This window comes from Pelmatolapia mariae, linkage group LG17, assembly GCF_036321145.2.
Source record: "Pelmatolapia mariae isolate MD_Pm_ZW linkage group LG17, Pm_UMD_F_2, whole genome shotgun sequence".
Lineage (NCBI taxonomy): Eukaryota > Metazoa > Chordata > Actinopteri > Cichliformes > Cichlidae > Pelmatolapia > Pelmatolapia mariae.
This window is the reverse complement of record NC_086242.1, coordinates 1472344-1489790: the sequence shown is the minus strand read 5'-3', so window position 1 is coordinate 1489790 and position 17447 is coordinate 1472344. Positions and strand designations below refer to the sequence as shown.

Here is a 17447-nt window from a genome sequence, read left to right as displayed (position 1 = left end):
CCTCCAGCTTGCTCTCACGCAGCAACCAGAGCTCCTCCTGCAAACACCTCAAATGAGACCTCACTCACACCCACTCCACCCAGCAACTCATCTGACTCTCAGGCCTCACCTACAGACACCACAGTGACAGCTCCCACTGCAGGTTGGACGTTTCTTTATTATACAGTGATGACATTCATGTGAATATAAACAAAGAACACGGCGCTGCTGAGTTACAAGTACCTGTAAGGTGCTCTGAGCTGTTGCACATTCATGCTACATAATCACAAACTAATGATTTTGTTCTTTTCTGATCTCATTTAAATGCATCGTTTCAGCCACCGAGACGACTCCTGAGCCTCCAAAGTGTGAGTGTCAGTTTAAAGATGTCGTCTGATTTCAAACACTAGTGATGCTGTCGAGCGTTTCTTACTTAGTGAAACTTTATGTTTCTATCGAGTGTAAAGATTGTGTTTTAGTTTTAGCCAACGCTGGACTGTGGTCAACATCTGCATGAACAAACTGACTGAGATGAAACATTTCATCAGCTGATTGATGTTAATGAACAAAATGTAACAATTTCTTTGATTTTGTGCTCAGGTTCCTACACTGTCACACCCATCCAGTTTGGACTGCAGATTAACCTGATGAACTCCCCCCCTGGTGACTACAACATTATTGTTAAAGGAGGTCGACGAGTGATTGAAGAAAAAGCCAACTTTCAGAGCTCTGGTCAACACAACATCCAACACCTGAAGCCCTGTACTGAATATGAGCATAAAGTTTTATACAATTATGGCAATAAAACACTCCAGTGTACCTCCAATGGAAATAAAACTAAAACAAAAGAAATGAGTGAGTACAAATAATTCATATTGTTGTTTCACCTTCTTGTAGTTTAACAAACTAGACTTGATATCAAATATATTTGTGCATCATTTGTGTGTTTCAGGTGAGACGGACATTACAGGGCAAAGCAACATAAATGGACATATTTGCTACCAGAGTAACTGGGACATCAGCTCGTTAAAATTACCACCAAATATAACTTCAGTTAATAAGTCCAGCAGTGACAGTAATACATTGTGTGTTCAAACTAATGACATCTGCTCTGATTATAAAATAACCTTCACTTCAGAAACCTGTGTGAATTCTTCATTTGATATCACCAAAAACATCATTGTTGGTTTGTACAGAAAAAGTTACCTTTACATTAAAATTCATTTGCTTATAATATGAAGATAATTCAGTGATGTTTTTTTCCACAGATTTATATAATTTAACTGAAATAAAGCAAAATGGTTCAATTGGACTTCCTGCAAAAATTGATCCAATGTTACCAAAAATATCAGAGTGTAAAAATCTCTCAGTTTATTACACTTGTTCAGGTAAGTGGAATATCAGCTTCATTGTAAGTATATTTGATCTGAAAGCTCTTCTGCTGTCAGAGGATTGAGTGTTTTGTGCTCTTTGTGAATTTGTTTTATTTTGTATTCTGCATTTGAATATAAAACCAAAGATTAACTGCTGCATGCACTGTGGTACAAAAAATGATGTCGTCTTTGTTTCTCATCAGAAAAAGACAAACCTGGTCAAATGAACAAACTGGAGCTGTCTGAGCTGGAGCCCTTCAGAAACTACAGATGTACTGGTGTGATCTTCATCAACAACATCCCCACAACTTACACAACTCCACCCGTCCACCTTAACACTGACTGTGGTGTGTTGATATTTAACTTACCTCAGAGGAATCAAAGCTTTTCCTCCTCAGATAGTTTGAAGTGACACAAACTAACAGGTGCTTCACTGTTACTGTTTGTTTCAACAGATCTTACAATAAACTTGGAGACAAAAACAGACAATACTTCCATTAAACTGAGCTGGAAAACAACCAGTAAGAAATGTAACGATGTCCTTCACAATTTTTTATATGACTGCAGTTGTTCTCGCAATGATAAAAAAGGTAAGTCTGATCATTTAGATTCACTTACATTTTATAATTATCTTATATTAACATGTATTTGTTTTGTTTTTGTTTATTTTTAACAAAAGATCCGCTTATTTGATCATTAAAATCTATAGAAGTGTTTATATTTTGAGCTAATAATTTAGTAAATATAACTACTGGAAATTTAACACCCATCACTAAACACATGAAATATGATCCAAAATAATGATATGTCACTGCATTATTATACTGAGATCTCCAACCTGTTATGTTCAGTCTGCTGCTCATGTCGTTGTCGTGTTTACTAAAGCCAGCAGGTCAACTAAAGTCACCTGAAGTCTCTTTAGCTGGACCTGCTGATTTAAAACCACAAAGAGTTCATGAACATTATGTTACAGGAAACACAGAGCTTCAGTCTGATAGACGAACATGTGATTTTACTGGACTCGAAGCATTCACTGATTATACCTGTGGAGTCCAACCCAAATACAACGGCAAGACAGTTTCCAATAAAAAGGAAGTTACACTGAAAACTGACCCTGGAGGTAAGTTACCAAACAAAATATTCAGAATTACACCTCATAATAAATCTGTACCTTGAATTTATCAAAATCAAACTTTGTTTAGCTTTATTTTTATTAATATCATTCTAAAACACAACATGAAGACTTTGGTGAACATGGTGGTGAACAGCACTCCAGAAAATATAGTTACAAAATGATGTTTTCAAGAAAAATAAACTCAAGAGCTCATTTATTTTAGTCAAGGATTTGAAACAAATGTTATTTTTCAAATCATAACTAATATAATTTATATGTTCTTTTAAGATAAATGTCATGAAACAGAGAACATCCCTCATATTAACTTAGAAAATGCATTTTGTAAATCAGACTCTGAAACTTTACAGTGAACATTGAAACTTGCTGAGTCATCAGTGAAGAAACGTAACAGTAATTATAGACGTTCAGTCGTTTAAGCAGCGCTGACTCAGAGTCTTATTCTCTGGGATTTATAGAAATTTGTCAGTTTGTTCATTTTCTTTACTCGTTCATATTATTCTGGTGGGAAAATGTGTTTAATATTAAGAGATAACTGAAGTTCATTCACATGTTTTCTGCTTTCACACAGTTTGTTTTTTAAAGTTACATATCTGTAAATAAAATGTAAACTGGGCTCCATGAAAACAAAATGATAAATTTATTCTTCAATAATCATTTAAAGACAATTTTAAAAAAATCATAATTTCTATTATGAATTGTTTTAACATTGCAAACATAAACATATTTACTTTCACATGTTTTGTCTCATTGCTGATGGACATAAAAAATAATATTAAAACTATGATCCCTGTTTTCATTTCCTTACAGTACCCGACGGGCCCTCTAAAGTGACTGTAACTGTGCCAGAGAATAATGTGATTAAAGTAGAGTGTCACCATGGAGACAACATTAATGGACCAAAAGAAAAAAGAAGATTCATAGCACGTCTTCATCCTGGTGGTGAAAACAAACAGAATAAAACAGATTGTAAGTTTGAATTCAAGGATCTGAGCTACTCTACAGAATACACAGTGGAGGTTTGTATTTTAGTATATGATTATTTTATGGCTGCTTTATTATAATGGTGTAATTTCTTATGAATAAACATCTGTATTTACAGGTGACTGTTTTCAACGGATACTTTGAAAGCAAACCCGGCAGAGAAACTGCTCACACTCGCTGTAAGTATGGATTCAATGACACAGTTTGTTGGATAAATCAGTTTACACGTTACACACACACACACACACACACACACACACACACACACACACACACACACACACACACACACACAGGAAAGTGAACCCAAAGCCAGCACTCGCTGTACTGTTCACACAATGAAATAAAGCATAAATAACTTCAGTGTGCTGGGTAACATAACTTCTTTGTATCTTGAATATTAAAGCCACTGTTTGATATTGTTTGAACCTGTTTTCAGACAATGACAAAGCTGTCATTGGTTTTTTGATCTTCCTCATATCCGCCGCTCTGCTTCTGGTGGCCTGCGTGTGCTACAGGAAGCTCAGAAAGCGTAGGAGGTAAAGGCCTGCATCCAACATCGTTAGTTTATATTCATCTGTTATTAATGATAAAACTGTTTGTTGTAAATGAATTTCAATTTATTATAGAGGACATTTATCTATGGTGATGAGTTATATTCGGTTTTTACACAGTGGGATGTTAACTGTTAAGTAAATCTTCTCTCCACAGTGACGTGGATGAAAATGTGGCTCCGGAAGCAAGTATGTAGATATTTAGCTGCTGTTACCATGAACTATGTAAATGTTAATACTTTGGTACATTGTAACTATTTGTAGTTGTAAAGAGTCTTATATTGGTTTAAAATTATTTTTTTTATTTTTTATTTATTTTATAATTGTGTCCTTCTGTTTTAAATTCTCTTTACCTTCATTTAGTTTCAGGAGTAGTTTTGCTTTCAGTCTCGTTTTTATTGATTTCAAATATTTAGTTTGAATTTAGTTTTTAGTTGTTAATTTTTCTCTTTTTAATTATTACACAGATTTAGGAAATATAGGTATAGATAATTTGATGTTTCCATAAAAACACAACCCTTTGTTAAAGCACTTCACTCACATAAATCTAAATGTCCCGTCTTAAAGCATCTGTACCAAAGCCTCATCAGGTTTGTTGTGTTTTCCCCAAACTACAAAGACTCAAACTGAGACCATTTCCTGTAAACCAAGAGTCTCTGACTCGTCCTCGAGAGCTGCTGTCCTGCAGCTTTTAGATGCATCCTAAACACATCTGCATCAAATGAATGGTTTGTTATCAGGCCTTTGCCAAACTTGATGGCATGCTGAACAGATAATCCATCCATTTGATTCAGCTGTGTTGGAGCAGGGATGCATCTAAAAGCTGCAGGACAGCAGCTCTGGAGTGGGACATCCCTGCTGTACATTCATTTTATTTTAAATAGTTTCAACAGGTCACAACATTATTTTAGTTGGTTTGATTTTGCAGATATTTTTAAACTGGCTAACTAAAATGTTTCATCATACCGTGTTAATTTTTTTAGTTTAGTTTTAGTTACTATAAGTATAATAAAACTGGTTGCAGCAGAAGTTGCAGGAGCAGTTATGTTTCATAATCGTGCTGTGGTTTGATGCTGTGTCATGTTTATCGTTGTTTCCTTTGTCTTATCACAGTTTACATGAACACACGACCTCCTGGGTGGCGTCATAAAGAAGCTCAGTAACCAAGAACATCGCGGAGCATCAAACTAAATCTCCATAAACTCTTTATGTTTATTATTTAAGTTGTTCAGTCTTCATTTGGTCATTTTTCCATTTTAGCAATAAAAAACTACTTATTTTGTTTACATTAAGCCCAAAGCTCCAATATGATGTTTTTTTAATTAAATAAACTATTAATTATTGAAATAATATTTTTATAGTGCATTTTTAATGTTTGTATACAACCTATTTGGGGGGTTTTTGTTTTGTTTTCAGTCACCGTTAGATTGCAGGTAAATAAATGTAAAGATAATAATACATAATAATATATGAAGGTGTTGTTGATTATTTAACGTTGTTCAGATTTACCTTGAAGTCACCAGAAACTCAGCCTAAATTATTCCAGCAGCAGCAGCTTCACTACACACGAACAAACTTTTTTTTAATGACAAAATATCAGTTCTGACTCTGAGCTCATATTTTACACCAGCCTAAAATAGCTTTTTATTTTTTTACATTAATAAACTTGATAAGATGAAGTTTCAGTTCTAGATCTGAAATATAGAAATCACAAAAAAGCAAATTCTCTATAAAAAACGAGCAGCTGTAACTGTTCTGTGCCTAAAAGTTATGATAATCACTTGTGTTATAAATTGTAATAATAATATGAGCTGATGGAATATATGTGACAGTGATGGACACTATCATGAACAGTATGATACAGTGAATGCATTTAAAAGCCACTGAAAGCACTAAATTCATCTGAATATGTATTTATTATTAACACTCAGTATTGAGGCTGACATTAACATCGACTAATTGAAAATTAAAAGAAAACTTTGTGGTTTAGATCGAAGTTTCCTGTTCGAGGTAGCAAAGCGGAAATCTGACTTTCTGTAAACAAAGTTTCAGTTTGTGAAAACTGACAGTCAAGTATTACGTTTTCTTAGTTTTTGCATATTTATAATAATAATAATACATTTTATTTTAAAGCGACTTTCAAAACACCCAAGGAGACTGTACAGAGCAAATAAGACAAGCATGAAACCAGGAAATAAACACAATAATAAAAGAAAGTTTAAGAGCATGGAGACGTTAGAGCAGGCTGTCTTGAAGAGGTGGGTTTTGTGGACTTAAAAAGGGGGGAAATTTATCACACTTACATGTTTAAGATCAAACAAATTTTAATATTCAACAAAGCGCAAATATGAAATTCACTTTTTAAATGATGATTTTATTTATTAAGGGAAAAAAGGCATCCAGACCTGCCAATCAAACCTATGTCGAGCAGTAATCCCCCCATTAATTAATAATTTCCTGGAAAGCTAAGTTCAGGTTCACTAGCCCCGCCCACATCTGATTACTGCCAGACCAGCTGAATCACTTAAAAGAATCAACCTGAGAAAATGGAGCACGCTAAAAGATTTCAACAAGCCTTCGTGAGCCTGTCTGTTAGTGTGCAGAGGCTCATTCAGTCATTTCCTGTATTCACAAATAGAGAAAACCCACAACAGTAACAGTAACAGCCTCCTCAGAAGTGACCTGAACATCTGAACAGCTGCAGTGTTCATGAGTCAACAATAGGAGACAAACAGGGCATCTGTCCTGATAACCACCAAGACCTGCTGGGAAATATTCTAAATAAGTGTATAAAGCACATCAACTTAATCATCCTTTGTCAAGTATTTTTCAGTCTTAATTATGGAGCTAATATTTATTTATATAATAAAAAAAAATTTTTTTATTTGTTTAATAATAAAATATTTTTTAAATCTGATACTTTATTGATTCTGTGTTACATCAGCAGTATAAGTCATAAAAATAAAAACAGTATATAATAAAATAACATTGTTAACAGAAGCACAGGCCCATACTGAAGGCCTTTTTGTGTGAGGCAGTGCAAAATTTGATGTACAACAGTGATAAAATAAAAATTAAGTGAAAGAAAAAGAAAAGAAAAGACTGAGACTGGGCAAAAGAGAATTATAGCAAAATTATTGCATATTTAAATTAAGTTTTATCAAATTCATTTAGAAACGAGGTTTTATTATTCAGTTTGTTTCAAACAGGAATAAACAGGAAGCTGAAGTCTTGTAACTTCACATTGAAGTTCCAGGTTCATCGTTCCAGCTGTGTTCAGCAGCCATGTGCAAACCATGATTTCCTCCATCCAACCTCCAGAAATGTTGCTTTGAGGCAGAGCCGCGAGTATTTTCTTCTTTTTTCCTTTTGTTGGTGACATGAGTGCAGAACAGGTTTGTAAAATCAAAACATCTTTTTGTAGTAAGACAAAGAAAGCAGTTGCTTACCCAGGGCCATTCAGCAGCATTTTAAAGTGTTGGAAGTTTGTATGGTAATAAAATGGGACGGTGATCAGTAACAGTAAGGAGGCCTGTGTTGCTCCTGCTGTCTAACAGAGGTACATGTAAGTGTGTCACTCTTTGATGGATCCTCTGGCCACCAAATCAGCCTCCATCTGTGCTGTACATCATGATCTGTTCTTACACTCCACCTTATCTTTATTTATCTCTTATTATATATAAATAGCACTAACTGAAGATTTTCTCATTCTGCACCACATCTGTCACCTCCTCACCACAGCAGCAGCTACTGCTTCAACAGCAGCTCCCACACCCACAGCCATCTCAACTGCCATCTACTCACAATCAAAGATTTTTACAAACTGTGTTTACCTTTAACACGACAAAATCCAGAAACATCATTAAAACATTATATGACACTGATGATTCAGCCCCTGGTGACTAAGACCTGGTGAAGAAGGCCGAACAGAGACGGGAAAGAAAATTAGCTCTCAGTACGTCAATGACAGCAAAGAAATCCAACAAGCTAACAGAAGGACTAACGAATAATGTTGCATTCATTGGCACTGAAAATAAAACTAATAACTGTGATGAGTGAGTACAAATGGTTCCTGTTTTTGTGTTTTACTCTATTTTAATTCAAAAGTGATATTTGTGCATTTCAGATAAAAATGACGTAGAAATCACAGATTATTTGGATCCCTGGATATGTTTGACATCAGCGCTTCAATATCAACACCAAATGACAAAAAGCAAACCCAGCAAACCTGTCAGACCTGCTTATGAGGACATTTGCTCAGTTTGACCTAAACCTTCACTACAGGAAGCTGCCTGTGTTCTTCCTTTAGTCACAACAAAAGCATCAATGTTAGCACAGAAGAGCCTGTCTGCACTTTAAAATCCACCTGCTTTAAATGTAATCAGGTTTTATCAGGTTTGCTTCTTTTTAAAGTATGTTGTGCAGAGTTCTTAAATCCAAGTGAAATACATCAGATTCTTCCTGCAGAAATAACACCGGTGTTTCTGTCTCAGTGTAAAAGCTTTGGCAGGTGGTAAGTTTACATCTTAGCTACATTTGAAGATGATCTGATCTGAATGGTCTTTTGGTGTAAGACGAGTGAATGCCCTGCGCTCTCTGAGAAGCTCAAATCTTTTGAATGTGTCCACATTTGAGTCAAAACCCAAAAGATATTGTTTATGTCTCCTTAGAAAACTGTAAACAGAGGGAGGTTAATCTAACTGACCTGGAGCCCTTTGCAGCTGAACTGGTCTGACTGGAGAGCACAACATCGTCACAAATAAGATAACTCCAGCTCTCCTCATCAACACTGACTGTGTTTCATTTCATTTACCTGAGAGGAGTGAAAGCGTTCCTCCCGAGATGATGTCATGCAAACTGACAGATACAGTCACTGTTTGTCTTTAACAGGTGTTACAGTAAAGATGGAGGAAAAACAGAAGAAACTGAAACTTCTATTAAGTTGAGCTGGAAAACAACCAGTGAGATGTAAACATGTGCTAACCCCTTAATATGAAGAATTTTGAATAACCATCATTAAAACATTGCCGACACCCTTTAAAACAAACTTGTCTATTTATGTTTTTATTTCAAATAACTAAAATGTTGAATCACAATGTTTGAAATTTTAGTTTGATTTTAGTCCAGTATGGCCAGTTTACCCATTAACGTAACCTCCTGCATGTCTGTTAGAATCTGTTGAACCCATGTGGACACTGAAAAAAAGGAAACTAAACTGGATTTAAACCAGGACCGTTTTGCTGTGAGGAAACAAAGATAACCTCCCGCCGTCATGCTGCCACACAGACGTCAGCATTTAATGAAAAACAAAAAAAACCTGCAAACGTGATACATTTTACCACCTGCAGGAAATTAGAGACAAAAACTGTGTTTGAAGTTGTTTCTATTTTTTAGTTTGTTTGTTTTAAACAAACTTGACACAAACTGTAAAATTACATTTTGGGGCTTTGCAGTGTTTTTCATAACTGAAGTAATATTTCTATCATAAGTGTAAATCTAACATGTAATCTTTCTGAAAAGTCTCCAGTCACCTCCCTTATGGGCTCAAAATGTGGTCATAAATATTTTGTACTTGTAAATCAGGATTTGTATGTGTAAAAAGAATTTGTGTGTGCGTAAAAAAGATTTGTATGTGTAAAAAAGATTTGTGTGTGTGTAAAAAAGATTTGTGTGTGCGTAAAAAAGATTTGTATTTGTAAAAAAAGATTTGTGTGTGTGTAAAAAAGATTTGTGTGTGCGCAAAAAAGATTTGTGTGTGCGTAAAAAAGATTTGTGTGTGCGTAAAAAAGATTTGTGTGTGGACTTAGCCAAAAAAAACCCTGCAAGTTACAAGTACGCATTTTGACCCTATTTTTCTTCCTTTCATCTGATTGGTCAATGTCATGTCAATCACAAATGTAACTATCCAATCAGAGAACAGATGGGTTTGCCTGTCGGAGGGGCGCTTTTTTTGAACTGCACGTCTTTGAAGGGAATAAATGCCCTTTTACATGCCAACCCAGCGTTTTCCTTCATCACCACGAAGGAAAACAGTCTGTGGTCTGAGTTTGGTGATTTTTGTGTCACAGGTCTACGTGCTTAATACAGGGACTTCCACAGCCTTTTCAACAGCGCTGCGGACCGCGGGGGGCGGGCAGTGTTTTGGAAATGACAGTCTTCATTACAAAGCTTTCTTCATTATGAATTAGCATACATGTTTTTATTGAACATTTGAAGAACTAGCAAAAAACCCGAAACTCTTGTAGAGGACATAAAGAAACGACAAGGAGCAGGTGCATCTAGTACAGGTAGAGCTGCTGCAAAAACCCACAGAGCCCAGCAGCCAGCGCAACAAATTCTGGATCCTTAGCTTTTAGTTAGCAGTTAGCATTAGCAGCACACCCTGCGTCCGATGTGAAAGGACTTTTATGCTGCGCACTGTGACTCACAGCAATGGTCCCGGGTCAGCCCTGACTTTGTGTTAAACTAATCCTAAAGTAATGATGGTATTTCTAACCACTGACATACCACAACTTTATCCTTTCAACAGCTGCTGAAAGTTAGCGGACCTAGCTGCTATCGGATATTTATATAGAGATCCTCCAGCTTCAAACTGTATCACCCTTCAAGGACCTGCAGTTCAAAAAAGTGCCCCTCCGACAGCCAAACCCATCTGTTCTCTGATTGGATTGTTACATTTGTGATTGACATGACATTGACCAATCAGATGAAAGGAAGAAAAATAGGGTCAAAATTCGTACTTGTAACTTGCAGGGGTTTTTTGGCTAAGTCCACACACAAATCTTTTTTACGCACACACAAATCTTTTTTACGCACACACAAATTCTTTTTACACATACAAATCTTTTTACACATACAAATCTTTTTTTACACACACACACAAATCTTTTTTACACATACACACAAATTCTTTTTACACATACAAATCTTTTTTTACACACACACAAATCTTTTTTACACACACACACAAATTCTTTTTACACATACAAATCCTGATTTACAAGTACAAAACTGATTTACAAGTACAAAATATTTATGACCACATTTTGAGCCCATACCTCCTCGTGATAATCACCTGTTCTATTACTAAACAATAAGTATTTCAATGATTTCATTGAGTTTGTTATTAAAATTTAAACAGACTGTTTTTCAGTGCACGTCTACATAAGTGCAGCTGTCTTTAATCAGTTACTTTTAGGCAGAAACAAATACTTGGATGAACATACAAACAGTTATGATGGAACAGCTAGATGGCGATCCTTACAAGTGAAATATTCCAGCTCTTACTGTCAAATAAAGTCAAACCTATAATAAAAGGTTCACCTTGTGTTTAAACTCGGTTCCGTCTCCTTCCGTGTTTGCACTCCGGCCGTCCTTCCCACTCCCACACAGTCTGTGACACTGTCTGAGTGCTTCAGTCACCCTTAATTCTTCCGGTGAGCCCACAACACCTGTAACTCCTCATCTAATTGGTCGAGGAGGCCGTGTCTGTATCTGCATAGTCAGCGACAGTAAATATCCTGATTTTAAAAAGTCAACATTTTTTTAGAGGACAAAGCAGATTTTTTTCTCTTAAACTTTAAAAATTAAAGATGCTAGATTCTTCTTTAAAGTAAAATCTTGTGGTCAAAATAAAGTCAGGTGGAAAACATCCTGGAATGATGTCAAACTTAATCTGAGATACAAACTGAGCTGCACAGCACGCAGCATTTGTTTCAAAGCTTCGTATGAAAAAAGTAGATGCAATGTTTAAAGTTTCAGTGGTTCTTTTTTTCAGCATGTATATTAAGAGGAGGGGCAGCTTCTGTGTGAATATCTTTCTGTGGTTTGCACTTATTTCTGTACACATATGAAGCTCAACCGCTGAATATGGCAGCCTTCTGTCTCTGCGTGCTGCTGCTCTGGGCAGGAATCCTCTGATGTCTCAACACGACCTGGAAAAACTAGTCCATGCATTCATCTTTAGCAGGCTTGATTACTGTAACAGCATCTTTACAGGTCTACCTAAAAAATCAGTCAGACAACTACAGCTCATTCAGAACTCTGCTGCTAGAGTCCTCACTAAGACCAAAAAAGTGGACCACATCAGTCCAGCTCTGAGGTCTTTACACTGGCTGCCTGTCCGTCAGAGGATAGACTTTAAAGTTCTGATGCTGGTTTATAAAGCTCTGAATGGTTTAGGACCAAAATACATCAGTGACCTCCTGACCCAGTATGAACCTTCCAGATCCCTCAGGTCATCTGGATCCGGTTTTTTATCAGTTCCCAGAGTCAGAACCAGACACGGAGAAGCTGCATTCAGCTTTTATGCTCCATATATCTGGAACAAACTCCCAGAAAGCCTCAGATCAGCTGAAACACTCAGTTTATTTAAATCCAGGTTGAAGACTCACCTATTCTCAGCTGCTTTTGAATAAAGCACCAAATCCACACTTTTAAGCTTAAATTTCAAAACTTACATTTTAACTACTGACTTTATCTACTGTTCTGATTTTATCTACTGTTCTGATTTTATCTACTGTTTTGATTTTTGATTTTAAATACTGTTTTGTTTGTTTGTTTGTTTGTTTGTTTGTTTGCTTGTCTTAATCAATTTTAAATCGTGCTTTTTATTTGTTTTTGTTTTTAATGTCTCTGTAAAGCACTTTGAATCACCTTGTTGTTGAATTGTGCTATATAAATAAACTTGCCTTGCCTTGCCTTGCCTTGTTGTGACAAACTGTGAGTACACTTTATTATTTGATACCAAATCTGATGCAGAACGTGGTGCAGTAAAAATATTTGTAATTTGTCTGCATTTTTTGTTTTATAAAGTAATTTATAGTATAATATGGGGAAAATATTTATATTTTAAGGTGGTATTGCAAAATATCGCAGATGCAATCAGATTTTTGATGATGTTTGAAGATGAAAGTGTGAGATAAATGTACTAACATTTAAAGAAAAACATAAGACATGAAAATAAAAAGTGCACGGGCCGACTCCATTTCCATCTTAATTTCAGAACTTTCTTCCTGCCCAAACCTCAGATAAGAACTGTAAAAGTGGTGACTTTTACTGAGCTTTAATAAAACATCAAACTTTGATACAGATTGTGTTTGACGATGTCATAAAGAAACTACAGAAGATTAAAACTTCTACACCAGACCAGCTCTGTGTCTCCGTCTCTTTGTGATAAAAACGGCTTTAGTTCACAACACAGAACGATGACTTATAACTTTTAGTGGAACACTTATGTGTCCACTTCACCACTCAGCTCTGATTATAAGCATTGGATATGATTAAATATATATATATTCTTTATTTTAACATTTTTTCATATAGCACAAACTCACAACAGCAGTTGCCTCAGGGTGTTTTAAAAATCAGTTTATTAAAATTAAGCACAGAATTTTTTATTTCGATGCGCGTGGCTCTTGTGGTCCTCCATAGTTTTACAGGCTGCTGTACAATAATACAGAGAAAATGAGCAAACAGGAGCAGACAGCTGAACCTTTGCTAGCAAACCTGGAGAGGAACTTTTTACCAACCTTTAAACATCCCCGGATGGAGCAGTGAACACAAGCTCTATGATTTTACACTGGATAATCAAATAATTTTTCTTCTTTCTTGATCTAATTTAAACACAACATTTAGTCACCATGACGACCGCTGAGACTCCACAGTGTGAGTATCAACTTAAAAGATCATTTTTCTTATATATTTGCAAAAACTGATGTTGGTTTCCTGCATTTCTCTCTAAATTTGCCATGAAGTCAGCCAAAGTATTTTTTTTACAGTAATTGCACAGAATGCATTTTACCTTATTGGAAACTGGGCCATTGTTAAAATCTGCATGAAGAAACTTTCTGAGATAAAAAGTTTAACCCTCTGGGGTCCAGGGTATAATTGGCCGTTTTTGACTACTTTTGATTTTACCTATTTCACCTTTAACAACTGTTTATCTTGCCTTGTTTGGTATCATTATTTTCAGCACAACCTCAAATATTTGAAATTTGAGTTATTTTTTCATTTTGGCATACTATATTAGCACAATTGATCTAAATTCAGACAAGAAATTCAAAATCCAAGTAGAAAAAGTTATATTTTTTACTGTAAAACCCACAAACATGTTTAATGAAATTTCCATAACTTGAAATGCAAATAGAAATTGTACATTTCTAAAAAACTATGCACAAGTTTTGCAAACAACAAAGTTATATGGTACTATTTACCTAAAAATGTAAATAGATTTAAATAACCATTTAAATCTATTTCCAGAACAATCAGGTGTGCTGCATCAAATTAGAAGGCACACAAATTATTTGTGCCAGTCCAAAAAAATAGTTTGTGTTCAGTATAAGACAGAGGAGAACAGCACAGGGATAAACCCTGCAGGTCTGACAGCAGGAGGTGTATCATCAATCCTGTTTTCCATGTGGGAACAGCGTTTACACTGGAATCTGCCTTTGACGGCTTTTTTGGAGCAAATGTGACACTGAGCAGTATAACTGACACACAATACAAAACAATAACTACACAACACACTAACTACAGCCTCCAAACACGCTAAACGTCGCTAATGTCTCACATATGAAAACTGGCTCTCTCTCTTTCTTTCGCTCGCCCACTTTCCATCACAGGTGTCACTACTAAAACTTCCCCTTCTCCCTGAACAACCAAGTGCCACATGTTGCCATATCATTTTTTTTTGATTGGCTGAGATGGTAAACCCTAACACCAATAGGGAAGGGGTGTTTTTTTTTCTTTTTTCACTCGCAGGTGGAGAGTGTTTGCTAGCGCTGTCTGTAGAAAAAGCCGTTTTTACCGTTCTTCCCACTGTTTTGTTCAGAAAAAAAACATTGCGTGTATTTTTTTTAATAATAACTCTGGTTTTACGTGGCCCATCGACACAATTCAAAAACTGATATATAGTTTGAGGTCCGCACTTTCGACCCAAGTTGAAATGGAGACTCTTGAGTTGCTGCATGTTGTAGCTGTGCCGTCTTAAATTGGTCATGTGATTTTGACTCGCTGGTGCATCCGTTGACCCCAGAGGGTTAACTGACTAATTTTTATTGACAAACATACTTTGTTAATTTGGCAGGTTCTTACAAAGATGCTGATTAATACAGTGGGATGCAAAAGTTTGGGCAACCTTGTTAATAGTCATTATTTTCCTGTATAAATCATTGGTTGTTACAATTAAAAACGTCAGTTAAATATATCATATAGGAGACACACACAGTGATATTTGAGAAGTGAAATGAAGTTTATTGGATTTACACAAAGTGTGCAATAATTGTTTAAACAAAATCAGGCAGGTGCATAAATTTGGGCACCACAAAAAAAGAAATGAAATCAATATTTAGTAGATCCGCCTTCTGCAGAAATTCCAGCCTCTAAACGCTTCCTGTAGGTTCCAGTGAGAGTCTGGATTGTGGTTGAAGGTATTTTGGACCATTCCTCTTTACAAAACATCTAGTTCATTCAGGTTTGATGGCTTGCGAGCATGGACAGCTCTCTTTAACTCACACCACAGATGTTCAATAATATTCAGGTCTGGGACTGAGACGGCCGTTCCAGAACGTTGTACTTGTTCCTCTGCATGAATGCTTTAGTGGATTTTGAGCAGTGTTTCGGGTCGTTGTCTTGTTGAAAGATCCAGCCCCGGTCACTGATTCCTGGACATTGGGCTCCAGAATCTGCTGATACTGAGTGGAATCCATGTGTCCCTCAACTTTGACAAGATTACAATCCCTGCACTGGCCACACAGCCCCACAGCATGATGGAACCAGCACCATATTTTACTGTAGGTAGCAGGTGTTGTTCTTGGAGTGCTGTGTGCTTTTTCCTCCATGCATAACGCCCCTTGTTATGCCCAAATAAATCAATGTTAGTTTCATCAGTCCACAGCACCTTATTCCAGAATGAAGCTGGCTTGTCCAAATGTGCTTTAGCGGCTCTGTTTGTGCTGTGGGCAGAGAAAAGGCTTCCTCCGCATCACTCTCACATACAGCATCTCCTTGTGTAAAGTGCATCGAATGGTTGAACGATGCACAGCGACTCCATCTGCTGCAAGCTGATGTTGTAGGTCTTTGGTGCTGGTCTGTGGGTTGACTCTGACTGTTCTCACCGTTCGTTGCTTCTGTCTATCCGTGATTTTTCTTGGTCTGCCACTTCGAGCCTTAACTTGAACTGAGCCTGTGGTCTTCCATTTTCTCAATATGTTCCTAACTGTGGAAACAGACAGCTTAAATCTCTGAGACAGATTTCTGTATCCTTCCCCTAAACCATGATGGTGAACAATCTTTGTCTTCAGGTCATTTGAGAGTTGTTTTGAGACCCCCATGTTGCTACTGTTCAGAGAAAATTAAAAGAGGAGGGAAACTTACAATTGACCCCCTTAAATACTCTTTCTCATTATTGGATTCACCTGTGTATGTAGGTCAGGGGTCACTGAGCTCACCAAGCCAATCTGAGTTCCAATAATTAGTTCTAAAGGTTTTGAATCAATAAAATGACAACAGTGCCCAAATTTATGCACCTGCCTGATTTTGTTTAAACAATTATTGCACACTTTCTGTAAATCCAATAAACTTCATTTCACTTCTCAAATATCACTGTGTGTGTCTCCTATATGATATATTTAGCTGACATTTTTAATTGTAACAACCAACGATTTATACAGGAAAACAATGACTATTAACAAGGTTGCCCAAACATCCCACTGTATATACAATAGAAATAGAACAGATAAAATACAAATAGTACAAATAAATGCATGAAGACAAAAAAGGAGACAAAATATTGAGGTGTGAATCAGAGATGTGAGCTATAGCTTAATATACAGGATGACCTGTGTTAAAAACAACAACTCTTTGATCTTCAGGTTGAAGGAAGAACAACACTTTCCATAAAACACTTTGAGCATTACAAACGTCCGGACGGGAGATGTGCACAGGAGGGTGGTCAGCAGATCTCGAAGTGTCTGACCGTTTCTCACATTCTTATAGCTTCGCCCCCTCCAAACTAAGCATTCACATTCTCTCAGTGAGCTTCAGTTACAACCTTGGCGTCCTGTTTTTCTGATCCTGTGTGAGATGAGGGAGAAGCTCCCGTGCAGTATGTTCTGCAGTTCAGCAGTATAATGCATCATAAAACAGTGTAATATCCCATTCCTGTTTTTTTCTCAAAATAAACAATCAATTAATTTTATGGGTATTTTCATAGCTCAGCATCCAACATCAAAATCCACTGGGGCAGTCCCAGCAGCACACACTGATACACAGAAATCAACAACCTTTGTCTCTCAAAACTAGGTGTCTGCTAATGCCCTCTCTGTCTCCTGCCTCCCTATCTTGTGTCCTCGCTGCCCACTCCTTCACACACTGTGTTCTCCTTCTTTGGGTTACCAACTCCTTATCCCACTAACGGCAGCTCTG

General features: G+C 36.5%; 1 protein-coding gene and 1 long non-coding RNA gene across 2 annotated transcripts; both read left to right on the top strand.

Moving 5' to 3' along the window:
* Nucleotides 1-1864: 1864 nt before the first annotated feature.
* LOC134647130 (uncharacterized) lies at nucleotides 1865-3396 on the top strand. The gene is made up of 3 exons (XR_010096807.1): nucleotides 1865-1942; nucleotides 2326-2472; nucleotides 3295-3396. It is a non-coding gene; the product is annotated as an uncharacterized LOC134647130 (long non-coding RNA).
* Nucleotides 3397-3562: 166 nt separating this feature from the next.
* LOC134615866 (receptor-type tyrosine-protein phosphatase C-like) lies at nucleotides 3563-5307 on the top strand. Its single transcript, XM_063460554.1, has 4 exons — nucleotides 3563-3647; nucleotides 3908-4007; nucleotides 4180-4211; nucleotides 5136-5307. Exons 1-4 carry the CDS (start codon nucleotides 3563-3565, stop codon nucleotides 5183-5185), a joined length of 267 nt encoding a protein of 88 aa, XP_063316624.1. The 3' UTR covers nucleotides 5186-5307.
* The last annotated feature ends 12140 nt before the right edge of the window (nucleotides 5308-17447 follow it).